Source organism: Carcharodon carcharias, chromosome 7, assembly GCF_017639515.1.
Source record: "Carcharodon carcharias isolate sCarCar2 chromosome 7, sCarCar2.pri, whole genome shotgun sequence".
Taxonomy (NCBI): domain Eukaryota; kingdom Metazoa; phylum Chordata; class Chondrichthyes; order Lamniformes; family Lamnidae; genus Carcharodon; species Carcharodon carcharias.
This window is the reverse complement of record NC_054473.1, coordinates 124,416,540-124,429,884: the sequence shown is the minus strand read 5'-3', so window position 1 is coordinate 124,429,884 and position 13,345 is coordinate 124,416,540. Positions and strand designations below refer to the sequence as shown.

At 44.3% G+C, this 13,345-nt stretch overlaps 1 protein-coding gene across 1 annotated transcript in view; it reads right to left on the bottom strand.

The window, feature by feature from the left end:
• snrkb (SNF related kinase b) overlaps positions 1-10,007 on the bottom strand; it is a 113,736-nt gene extending 103,729 nt beyond the window's left edge. Inside the window, exons 1-2 of the mRNA XM_041192534.1 lie at positions 9,920-10,007; positions 8,788-9,492 (exon numbers count right to left, since the gene is read on the bottom strand). Coding sequence (XP_041048468.1) covers positions 8,788-9,376 — 589 coding nt within the window. The 5' untranslated portion in view covers positions 9,377-9,492; positions 9,920-10,007. The remainder of the gene's footprint in view (positions 1-8,787; positions 9,493-9,919) is intronic.
• Between the last annotated feature and the right edge of the window lie 3,338 nt (positions 10,008-13,345).

Here is a 13,345-nt window from a genome sequence, read left to right as displayed (position 1 = left end):
TCAAGAAATCAAATGCAACAGTTAGAGAAACTATAAAAGATTTTTCCGGCATCCAGAATTTGGATAAATATCACCTAGCTAATAAAATTAACTCACACTAAAACCTCATGCTCAATAAATTTTACATCTGTTCTCCTCCCCTCAATTTTATTTTGAAATGCTAGACAGAAGCCTGCCCGACTACAGTAATTCTGCTGCTGGACAGCTTCCAAAAGTCAAGGGAAAGGGATAATTGCAGATAAGACTCAGCATCTTTGTGGATGGTGCTTTACCTTTTGCCTATTGTGACAGTAGCCTCAGTTGGGTTCACCAAAAGCTGCAGCAGGTAAAGCAAAAACCAAACAGGCCTGTAGGAGCGGGTGTGAATCAGACCCACCACATAGCTCAAAGCTGCCATGTTTACATGTTGTGCAGAAAACACTGGGCATCATCAAGCCAAGCTGGGCATGGAATCCGACCTCACCCAAGAAGGTTAGGGCAATGATGCTTCCTGCACTCACCCTTCACAAATCAGTAAAAAAAAGGGGATGCTGGCAGAGGTAGAACAGTCATCTGAATACCCTTCACTGTTATGAATTCTTTGCACTTGTTTGCACTCATGAGCGAGAGAGATATGATCTAAACATTACAAGGTTATCACTCAACGCAGACAGCACTTATATATTGTTTTGATTATTTGCTTGCAAAGCCACTTTTCACACATTTTCCCAGCCCTTTCAGATTGCAATCAATGTTATGAGATGCCCAGTGTATTAGCTGCCTAACACTTTGAAAACTCTTTGCTCACATTTGGTGGTACTCCCATTCTACTGGCACTAGACACTAAGTCCTTCCTGCTGTGAGCTAATTGTTAGGATCCTGTGTTTTGAGTTGAACATTTCTAGATTTCATGGGACTGCTGTAAGTGGACAATTGTGTGTGGAGCTCAAGATGTGAAATGCCACATTGACAGTGTCAAATCATATTTTAATATTTACTCTACTGAGCTCCCCCCTGTGCTGACTGAAGAACTTTCTCATCCCAGGTATTCCAAGGAGCTCAGTTTGAGAGTATAATGCTGGTTGTAACAGAAAAGGTCTATCTACCCATGGAGGTTAATCCATAGGGAAAGATAAGCATCTATGGAGGTGCTTGCTGCCTAAACTGTCCAATATTCCTTTAGAAAGTAAACGCTGACCCAAGGAAGCCTAGAAAGAGAGAAATCAAAAAAAATGTATTCACTACAGATATACTTCCTTTGAAAAAAAAGAAGTTTGGCAACCTCTTGTTTAGACTTTACAAGAACATTAACATCTGCTTGAGGGCTTTGACAGTGCATGCTGAAAGATAGCAATCTTGTTTTTCCTAAATTCTGAACATTTTTTACAAATTTAAAACAACGTGGAGTGGGAAGTGTTTGAAGGAGCAATAAATCAGAAAAAAAATCCAGTTGCACCAAGCTGTAGGGTTTATCTTTGGATACCTTGCTCAATCTCTGGTACTGAGATGCGTAATGTCAAATCATTATCAACTCCATTGGAGGAGCTGATCATTTCTGACAAGTCTAATGATGAATTATTGCACATAATTTGATGCACGTAACAATGAATGTTAACCATCCTAGCAATTGTGGCATCCCAGTTTTATGGGTTCACTTTATCCTGAATGCAGAACATCCTTCCCATCGTTGTGTATCAACAACCAGAGATCATTTTACATTCTATGGGGCACTGTGGTTTAAAATGTGCCAGTGTTCTCAGATAGCAAAACTGTGGAAATGCACCATGAACTAAAGCGGAAATTGTTAAAAAAATAGAGTGCAGTTAAGCATAGATAAGAGAATAAGCCAGATGGTTAGTGTCTTAGTTCCGCTGGTAGTCTAAAATGACATCTGTTTGAATATTTTTTTTTAGCATTTTCTGCATAAGCATTGAATCAGAGGTCAACCAAACCTAACCTGGAGCTGATCAATGAACTCACAGCTCCAAATATCTGCAAGTCAATGAACTGAAATGCCCACAATTGCCAAAACCTCCAAGCCACAGTCTGTTTCTAGGGCAAGTGTAGAGATGCCTCAATTGCTGTAATAGAGCTGTAGACACTGTAAACATTTAACACACCTCCACCCCTCCCTATCAAAGTATTGTTTCATCAGTCGGAACTTGAAGGATGTACACTGAACAACCTTTAGTGTCTATCAGCATAAAAGAGCAACAAGGGTCATTCAGCACAGTGAAACATTGATTCCAAAATGTAATTTACAGATCATATGACTTAATGCATTAAACATCAAATCACAATTTTTCAGGTCCAAAACAATACAGCTGGATGCAGAAAACTTTTGCCTCACTTCTGATGCACAATATGACTCATTGGTAACTTCGTAGCAGTAGTGAGGCATTTTCTATCTCCCACACCAGCCACTCTTATGGACTGGGAATCAAGTTTCCAATTTAGTCCCAGTTTGTTCCAAAGTGTGGACTCACGCCCACTGGAAAAGAGTGATATGGAAATTTAGTGAAATGAGGTGCAGTGATATTGTGATTAAAAAAAACACCTGGTTATACAAAGCATAGTCCCTATAGTTAGACTGATTACAATTTTCATATCATTTGCCTGAAGGGAAAAAGATGTTGGAGATTGTCAAATGCTTGGGGAAAAAATGCCTCACCTATTAAACTCTTCAAAATAGTATAAGTCAAAATATTGCAGCAGAGTTGCAATCCATCCCCTGGTTGAATTAGGAATTGGAACTGAATAACCTTTCCCTCTTCCTATGCTTTCCTGTTCCCTGTGGAATCATAGAATGGTCTGCTTCTGTGCTGTAACCGTTCAGTCCATCAAGCCTGAACTAGCTCTGCAACAACAAGTCACTCCCCCACCCTTTCCCATCAGCCCTGCAAACATTACCCTTCAGGAGCTTATCCAATTCCCTTTTGAAAGCCATGATTGAACCTGCCTCTCTCATCTTTTCATGAATGCCCTGGAGATCAGTCACCAGTGGCCTCGCACTTCCTCAAGCAGCAAGCTGGAAACTACAGTAACTCTTCAACTAGCAGTTCTTGGCAGCAGAGTCCAATTTGATTTTCACTCAACGTGTTCTTTCTAGCAGGTGTCACTGGATAGTGAGCAGGAGCAGGAGCTCTAACTTTATTTTCTTCACGCCAGCCCTGAAATATTGGCATCCAATTATATCACCCTCTTTTGCCACTTTGGCTTAAATCAGCCAATGCAGCACAGAGCAGGTACTTTGGCTCAGAACCATGAAGTGATGGGAGAAGTTGTCAACAGTGTTAACTAGTGGCACTTACTCAGCAATAACCTGATCACTGCTTTTTCAAAACAGATGCAGTTAACTCAGGAAGGCTTAAGCAGGGCTTTCTCTAATATGGCAGCACTGCCCTTTAAACCAACACAGTACATGAGATGTTTACAAACTCAGCAGATGAAAGGGGCGCATCTTGTCTCCTGTGGGCTTTACATGGAATTTATGGCACAGAAACAGACAAGTGGCCCAAATGGTTTATGCTCCACATGACCTTCCTCTCACCCTAGTTCATCTAACCTTTTCAGAATATCCTTCTATTCCTTTCTCCTTCACGTAGCTTCTTCTTTAACGCAGACATTTAAGTTCTTAAATACAGTCATGCCTCAACTACTCCTTGTGGTAGCAAGCTCCATATTCTAACCACGCTCGGGTTACAACAGTGACTACACTTCAAAAGTACTTCATTGGCCATAAGGGCTATCGAGCATCCTGAAGTTGTGAAAAGCACTATATAAATGTAAGTCTTTCTAAGGAAACTTACAACACTGGCAGCCACTCTACCCTAGGGTGAGGCAGACAGGAATGTGGTTACTACTGTCAAACAATCTGGGCCTTGCAACCAATTATGTGATTATTAAAGTACATAGCATGAGTGGTATGAGTGACATGCAGACACACTATAGCTTTTGTATACGCATTTACCGCTTAGGCCACAATAGTACTTTATTTCCTGGTTTCTTTTTTAGAAATGTCACTCACTCTGAAGCCTATCTGGGCACCACACTACACTAAGACACAGAGTCGGCTGGCTGAGATCAGGATGAGGTCAAGGCCTGGGAGAAATCAGAGCTGAATTTTTTTGCTGATGCTTTTCAATGTTCTGTGTGTTTCATGTTTTCCTTTCAAACACACATCAGAAATAATTTTAACAAAGCTAAAAAGCAAAGCTGACCTTCATACGTCCGCCTCATCTATATTAAGGAAAAATGAATCCTAGAAAATACAATACATCATGGTGCATTGAGACAAACCAAAATCAAATGTGGAAGAAGGGAGACGTCAAAATGGCCGACTAAGAAAAAGGCAATTCTTCTGAAAAAAATAGATGATAAGTCAATGCTTTTGTCGTGTGGACTTTAGAACTACATCTGATCACTGATAAGTTGGTTTAGCGGAGAAGTATGGAGGTGAGAAGCATTTCAGCAGCAGTACAAAGAGATGGTGATCACACTGAAGGAGGTTGCGGAAGTAATTGGTATCATTACTATGCATCCAGCACAAAGGAGGACAGAGACTTGCAGCTATTGTGAGCCAGGCCTCACCACAATCTGGCTCCAGTCCAGATTGTTGATTACATAACTGCCCGTCACTTGAGAAAGAAATGAGTCTACTAGATTCTAGCAGAGCAGTTTCCATGCAAATACAGCATAAGCCTGCAAAACAATGCTGCTTTGTTTCAGATCATCTTATACAACACCAGTAAGCAGCATTTAAGTAGCAGCTTTAATGTGGTAAAATGTCACAAGGTGCTTGACAGAAACATAATCAGTCAAAAAAAATACCAATTCATAAAGGGAGGCATCAGGATTGGTGACCAAAAGCTTTGTCAAAGAGGTAGGTACCAAGGAATTTCTTAAAGAAGGAGGGAGTGCTGGAGAGGTTTATGGAGGGAACGCTGGAGCTTAGGGCCTAGACAACTTAAGGTGCAGCGACCACTGGTGGGATGAAAGTATTTGCGATGCACAAGAGGCCAGAATTGGAGGGTTTTAAGAAGTTACAGAGATTGGGAGGGGCAAGGCCACGGAGCGAATTTGAACATAAGACTGAGAATTTCAAATTTGAAGTGCTGGCGAACTGGGAGCCATGTATGTCAGTGAGCATAGGGGTGTGGGTGAGTGGGACTTGGTGCGAGTTAGGATGTGGGTAGTGGAGTTTGGGATGAGCTCAAGGTTATGTTTATACATCCATAAACTGGAATTCAAAACTAAAAGGAGAGGAGAAAACACATGTACATGCTGTGTAGCTACAACATTGTTGGAGCATTGTAAAATTGAGCAGCCGCTAGCCACAGAATCCTCAGTTCAACAAGGAAGCATTTAATTTGTCTCCACGAGACTGTGGGATAGTGCCGCAGACTCTTCTGTTATGGGCCTGCATTAAACTCCCTTCCACCCCTCCCCTTCCCTATTGCTGAACCAGCTCAGTTCAGGTTGATGGTAAACACCCAAGAAACTACTGCAAGTAACATTCATCAACAGTTCAGTGCAATCTATTTTGACGCATGCAGAAAATGAGTGAACCTTAGTGCCTAATCACATGTTCACCTAAAAGGCAATGATCCAGTTTGTAAAATCTTGTAGATAATTACGAACATACAAACATGGAGCAGGAGTAGGTCACTCGGTCCTTCAAACCTGCTCCGCCATTCAATAAGATCATGGCTGATCTGACTGTAACCTCAACTCCACATTCCTGCCTACCCCCGAATACCTTTCATTCCCTTGTTAATCAAGATTCCATCTAGCTCTGCTTTAAAAATATTCAAAGACTCTGCTTCTACTGCCATCTGAGGAAGAGTTCCAAAGACTAACGACCCTCTGAGATAAAAATTCTCCTCACCTCTGTCTTAAATGAGCAACCCTTTATTTTTAAACTGTAAACCCTAGTTCTAGATTCTCCCATAAGAGGAAACATCCCCTCCACATCCACCCTGTCAAGAGCCCCCAGAATCTTAAAGGTTTTGATCAAATCACTTCTTACTCTTCTAAACTCCAGTGGATACAAGTCTAATCTGTCCACCCTTTTTTCATAAGGCAACCTGCCCATTCCTGGTATTAGTCTAGTAAACCTTCTCTGAATTGCTTCTAACACATTTATATCTTTTCTTAAATAAGGTGACCAATACTGTACACAGTACTCCAGATGTGGTCTCGCCAGCGCCATGTACAACTGAAGCACAATCTCCCTATTTCTGTAATCAGTTCCCCTCACAATATACGATACGATAACTTTCTATTAGCTTTCGTAATAACTTGCTATACCTGCATACTAGCTCTTTGAGTTTCATGCATGAGGACATCTAGATCCAAAATGCTGTTGATGCCGGAAATCTGAAATAAAACCAAAAAGTGCTGGAAATCCTTAGCAGGCCAGGCAGCATCTGTGAAGAGAGAAGCAGAGTTAATATTTCAGGTCGATGACTGACGCTGTGACAAAAGGTCATTGAGCCTGAATGGTAAACTCTGTTTCTGCCTCCACAGATACTGTTTCACCTGCTGAGTATTTCCAATATTTTCTGTTTGGACAATTAGGAACCTTATCATTTCTGTATGTAAATAACAATTTCCATTGAGTACATTTATATGTAATAAGTTCAGAATTATTTTATGTAATGTTTTAATACTGGTTCAAGCCAACTCAGGCACAATAATATCAAATTAGAATGACACTCATCCTGACTGTCATGATGCATGTCCTGAACCTGTGAACAGGAACAAAATCTTCCTGTCTGACATCCTGCTGCCATTTAATAACCCTCAGTTAAGAAGGTCGCACTTATCAGAAGTATAACCTTGTATTTACTTGCATGCATGCCCATGTTTTAAGATTTCTGAATTGTCTATAATAATCTAACTTATAACAAATTTATAGAAAACCCTAATTGAAACTGATGAATTTTCTGAGAAATGACTCAGCTGGCCAGAGGCATTTAAACAGTTGGAGCCTGGCCCATAGACTCATGGGATGTAGGGCTCGTGGTCACTTCCCAAGCAGGATATCAGAACAAAGACTGACAGATAGGCAATTCGTCAAATTTGTTACTAAATTTGGCTTTTGATAGATTTTCTGTTCAAATTATGGGATGTTCAAGCTGTGTCAGGGCCCACTTTCCTATTTCTGGTACTGTACTGAGAATGAGCATTCAATATTCTCAGGGGCAGGTATAGGATGATCAAGAAATTATGTCTTAGTCCCAACCTCAGAGAGGTATGCTTAACATATCCCCAAAAGCATTAGTGTTACTTTGATTGTTTCACACCAGGGTCTTTCTGCATGAACATAGCCCATGAGTGTCAAGGCAGAGCTAGTTTCTGCACTTTATGAATGCACTGCATGAAAGCATATGTAGTGCTGCTCAGGAAAGGAAAACTGCAATCTCCAACTGCAGACTCCATATATTTGTTTTTGACATAATACATCATAGAAGAAATTTCTCTTTTGCCATGCATTAATTGTGCCTACAGATATTAAATAAATGCATAATAATACAGCATCTTCTAAATCCATGTGGGAAAAATCCAAGTCAGGTAATTATCTCTTAAGTACAGCACAGAAATATATCCTTATCCATTAATGTGAATAAATTTTGATACATAGGGAAATGCTACCATAATCGGCGACCTTGCTTCACCAGCCTACGTGTTATTGCAGCTGGTCAGTTCACTTGTAGTAATTTACTAGGAATTCCTATGACCTGCTAAATAGAGCAGAAAGTGGGGCTAATTGGATAGCTCTTTCTAGCACAGGTACCATGGGCCAAATAACCTCCTCCTGCATTATATGATTCTAGGCTAAGTCTCAGTAAAGGCCTGTAAGTGGCCAGCAGCACAAAATCTTGAAGGTCATCATTAAATATGCTTACATATTAGGAGCAAGGAAAGGATGAAGAGGAATCTTGTATGATTCTCAACACTTATCCCTGAAGTGCTGCTCATGCACAAAGCTGGGTTGCACCCATGCTCGTTCGTCAAGGAGCTCATTGCAACCGGAGCAGATATGTCAAAATATTCACCAGCAGTTAAGAGGGACACTAGTTTTGTGAAAAGTGGGCTGCTTTGCTGGAGGAGGGTTGAAGACAATAGAATACTGATATTACTTTCATGTCAATTGCTTGCAAGTGATGCAACTTACAGTTACGTGTCTGTAAAATGAAGGAAAAAAGCTCACTAAGCACTCTTTCAAGAAGGTGTTGTCCCTTTTAAATGTGATGACTGGAGGTTTGTTTGAAAAGTGCGATATCAAAAATAGATCAGGAGACATGAAACCCCTTCATTCTTCACTCCAGTGCTCATCAGCCCACATAGAGCGAATGCCTAGCAGTTCAGAATTTTCATTCAACTTCCAATTTTACTACAAAGGATAGTTTCTTGATTGGTTAAACCTGATTGGCAGATGGCTTCCCATTCATATTTCTACAATCCTGTGTGTGTCATTAAAGGAATGCTCACTGAGCGAATCTGGGTTCTGCGTGCTCCAACTCCATCTCTTGTGTAGCTAGGTTAATTTAAGCAGCCTGCTTTAAGAGTTACCATCGCCAATTGACTGAGACGTACACAGTTTGCATACCAGTTATCAAGTTTGAATATTGATAGTTAGTCGGTTGTGGTGTGTTTCAAGCAAACACTGCTGCGCCTGCACACTTTTCTAAAGGAATTTAAAAACATTTCAGGAATAAATGCGAATTTCCAGGCTATCGAAAATATGCAATTCGAAACGGGCTTGAGCAACAAATCTTAGCAATGCCAGGTGTGTTTACTCACCCACTGCAGGTGCATCATATTCGTCTCCCAGTAAGATCTCAGGTGCTGAATAAGCCAGAGACCCGCAGCTGGTGGTCAGCATCTTCCCGGGTTGGAATCGGTTACTAAACCCAAAGTCGGTCAACTTGACGACTCCTTGTTCCTTGAAGAACACCACATTCTCCGGCTTCAGGTCCCGGTGCACCACATGCAGCTTGTGGCAGTAGGAGATGGCATGCACGATCTGGGCAAAGTAGATCTTGGCTTGGTCCTCGGACAGTCCCTTCTCGTGGTTCATGATGTAGTCGAACATGTCGCCCCCGTCCCCAAGTTCCAAGATCAGGTAGAGTTTGGACTGGGTGTCGATCACCTCGTACAGCCTCACCACGTTCGGGTGCTGGACCAGTTTCATGCACCTCACCTCCTGCAGCAGGTGACCAGTGGCCGACTTGTCCAGCTTGGTCTTATCGATCACTTTGACGGCAACTTTCTCCCCGGTGAAGACGTGTCGGGCCAACTTCACCACGGCATAGTGGCCTTTCCCCAGAGTCTTATCCAGGTCGTAAAGACCGGCAATCTTGCCGTCGTAGCAGTGTCTCAGCCCTGCCATGTTTGTTGATGGTGTTTCTTATTCTGCTCGCACAACGCACACGGCAGGAGCGTTTCTGATCATCCGTGGAGATGGCAGGAAGTGGACAGAGAGCTGAAGACTCACCTTCCCAAGATCTAAAGGAAATGCAGCAAATGTAAAGAGACTTGTGTGCAGCCCTGTGACATGTCGAAATGCAGCCCAGCCCAGCCCGCCCTCCTCTGATGGTTGAAAGGGCTGAAATCTGCCTTATCTTAGGAATCTGTCATTTTTCAGGTCAATGTCATGGATTTAAATCCAAGCAGCTCGTTCCTTAAGACCTGCTCCGTCATCAGGCTCAGTGCCCCCCAACCTCCCCCCTCCCCATTAGAGCAATAAGTAACTTTTTCAAAACATGCATTCCGGGAATTTGAACCGGGGTGTAAATATGACAATATTTACAAACAGGGGGAACAAGCCGGCTTCTGGTGGGTGCTGCAACTTTAAAGGGGCAGACGAGGAGGTGCCGGTGTGAAAATAGCAGCAATGAGAGGAACATCATGTAAAAGTGAAAGCCCAACTCACCTGCAGTGCGGTGCTCAGTACTGGTCGCTCTCGGGTCTCTCTCTCTCTCTCTCTCTCTCTCCTCCCCCCACACCCCCCCGCAGCCCCCCCCCCCCCCCCCCGCCCCAGCAGCTCGATGTGTTTCTCTGTTTTCACATTCAGTGAGAGGAGCTCCGGATAGTTGCGAAGAAGTCAGAGGAGGTGGGGCGGGGGGGGGGGTGGGGGGGAGTTTCAGCCCGTACTCCTTCTAGCCATGACTGTGATTTACTTAAACTACAGCAAACCCATGGATTGAGCTGTCTCTCTGCAGAGCTCTCTCTCTGGCTCCTCTCTCTTGCTGCTTTGCGGAAATCCGAGCCCCACATCTGCGTCTCCCTATTGACGTCAAAGATAATGACCACTAGCGTTGGAGCAGCTCTGAGCCGCACACTGCATGAACACAGCCTCGCCGAGAGCACTGGTGCTGCCTGTCAGAGAGGCAAGAAGGTAACAATCATCCTCTCCACACCCCACCCCTACGTGACGGGAGGTGACATTCACACACACACACAGCGGCACATCCAAAGCTGCTGCATTACAGGGATGCATCCACTGCTGGAGAGGAAACAGGCCAACTGCAAGCCGTGTGTTATTATAGCCTTGTGGTGCACAAATGTGTGTGCACATCAGCTCATCCTAAACTCTGCTGCCCCTATCCAATCCCGAACCAAGAAGAGAAAACATTGGTACAGGCATGGGGCAAGAGCAGGCGTGTGGGATTAATTGGATAGCTCTTTCAGAGACCCAGCAAAGGCACGATGGGCCGAATGGCCTCCTTCTGTGCTGTATCAGTTTATGATTCTGAGTCCCACTCGCCCATCGCGTGGGCATGCATTGCTTCGTTAATTCCTCACCTTGTAAATCCCTTTCCCCTCGTTAAATTTCCTTCATTTCTTCCCCTACACCCCTCATCTCTGAAACATTTTCCAGTCTTAACTTTCACTTCACCATTCCTGGATGTCTTGGCTCTACACTCTGAAATTTATCGCTTTAGTCATTGTCAAGGTTCCTTTTCGTTTTTTCGGTTTTTTTGTGCATTTTAATATGGCTGTGGAGATCGATTGCAGACCCATATGGCTTTCCACATTGAAGGAGAGGCGAATTGAGTGCTTTTGATGGGGCTGCCCAGTTTTTCTAGCTTGCCTGTTGTCCTTAGCTGCCTGTATGCTTTGCTGTACAAAGGAACAATGCCATTGCTTGACATCCTTGCTTTAATGTCGGCCTCAAAACCCACCTCTGTGATCAAGCTTTTGGTCACTGCTTGGCATTTATATTTCCTTGTGGCTCAGTGAGTAGTATTCTTACCTTTGAATCAGAAGGCTGTGAGTTCAAGACCCACTCCAGACACCTACCTACAAAAAAGTCAAGGCTAATACTCCAGTGTGGAGTATTCTGTGGGAGTGCTGCACTGCTAGAGATGTTGGCTGGAATTTTCCATCCCCATTGTGTGAGCAGACAATATGGTGAGAAGGCCAAAAATAGTTTACGATCATCTGCTATACCCATCAATGGCAGGCCGCGTTTCCTGTCGCTGCGCATTGGGAATGTCATTTTAATACATCTGCATATAATTATAAGCCCTACTCGCCAGAATCATCCCCACCAACACCACCACCACCCCCATCCCCCCGCCACCCCACAGCACCAAATTTACTGCCCACATTGGCAGGAAAACACAATGACCCAGAACACATCTTGACAAGTGTGGCACAGAAGTCAACACTTACCGTTAGGGCCTTGTTCACATCATGGACATCTGAGGAGCAGAAGACGCTGGAGTCCTACAGCAACGGGACCCTGGAGAAACGTCCAGTGCATGGTGGGTGGATTCTTTTGGAAATTGAACCACCGTGAAGCATCTCATGGAAGGTGGGATGGCACCATTGACGTCTGAGTTCTGCTTTGGGTTATCAATGTCTTGGCCATGGTCTGTTACGGATGGTCATCAAGGGTGGGGAGAAGAAGGTCCACCTGTGAGTGGAAGAGGAAGGTGTACCGAGGAAGGGGATGTGAGGTTGGGAGGGAGGGAGGGAGCACAAGAAGAGGAGGGTGTAATGGGAGAGAAAGCGGCAACTAGGGAGGTAGGTGTAAGGGGAAGAGTTTGGAGGGGGTCAGGAGTCCAGGGGGAGGAAGGAGTCCAGAGGGGGGAGGGAGTTCAGGTGGAGGAGGGAGTAAGAGTGGGAATGTCCATTTGAACATGCAAGGGAGGGGTCTGTGGAGTCAATGACTGCCTCCTGGGGAGCAAAATGAGGGTGGATGCGGTAGGAGGGAATGGTGAGAATGAGAAAGGACAGAGTGAACCACTGGATGGGAGGGCGAGGGTGCAATGGTATTGGTAGAAGGGACAGCAGGGACTTGGATGCAGACAGGGAATGTGGGGGTGAGAAGGAGTGGGTCAGGGAGGTAAATGTGGATATGGTGGGATTTTCAGCAAGATGGGGAAGGTGCACGTTCAGCTGGACATCCTGGAAAGAAAAATGTTCTGGTTGGTTGGTGACAGTGGGGAGGTGAAAGATAATGGTGGGGGGTCGGCAGTGATTGGGGAAAGAATATGGGGGAGGGGAAGGACAGGGAAGCTGAAAACAAACCTTACAACAACAATGCTTCTGAAATCAAAAGTAAGCAGAGCCTTGTGTTGGACGGGCACGGGTGCTGCATGGGAGTGTAATCAGTGGGTGGGTGGAGATGCAGGTCAGCTCAGATGGACAACTGAAAGAGAACCCCAGCAGGCAGCATTGAAAATGCCTGGGACATTGAGATGAGTGTGATGGAGGAAGGCTCCGTGTTTGTGGGAGAATGCTTATATGAGGCTCCAAAGGCCCTGCCACACATTTGCTTCTCCCTCCAGAGTCACTCATGATCCAGCTGTGTGCTGCTGAACTACCAGTGGTGGGGGAGAGGATTTAGGGAGAGGATTTGCGAAGCCTGTGAATGATGCTGAAAGACATCATTCCACATTATTCAGTGAAAGTTAATACATTTTCAGGTTATAAAATGACAAAATATGTTTACCTGTGCAACCACTTGAGATCAGAATTTCTTAACTTTTCTAGGCCTACCACTTCTTCTAGGTGCTGCCCTGACACCCACAGCAGGGATGGAGACAGCCTGTGCAATGGTTTCCCCTTTTACCTCTGATGAATTAAGCATGCGTCCTCTGGAGAGCTGATGCTTTAAGGGCCCCAGCTTGCTTTGGCTGGCCTCCTGTGGGCCAGCTACTGCTTTTGTGGTGACAGAGGATGAGGTTGAGGGGATCACAAGCAAGGGGACTCTGAGGGTGTGGGCAGCCTCTAAGATTCCTGAATGGATGATCCAGGAGAGTCCAGCTGCTGCTTCTGCTCCTCCCTTCAAATGCTTGAGGGATGGTCTGACTCTTTGAGGGGAAGGAGCACCTGGAGGGATGTCGAG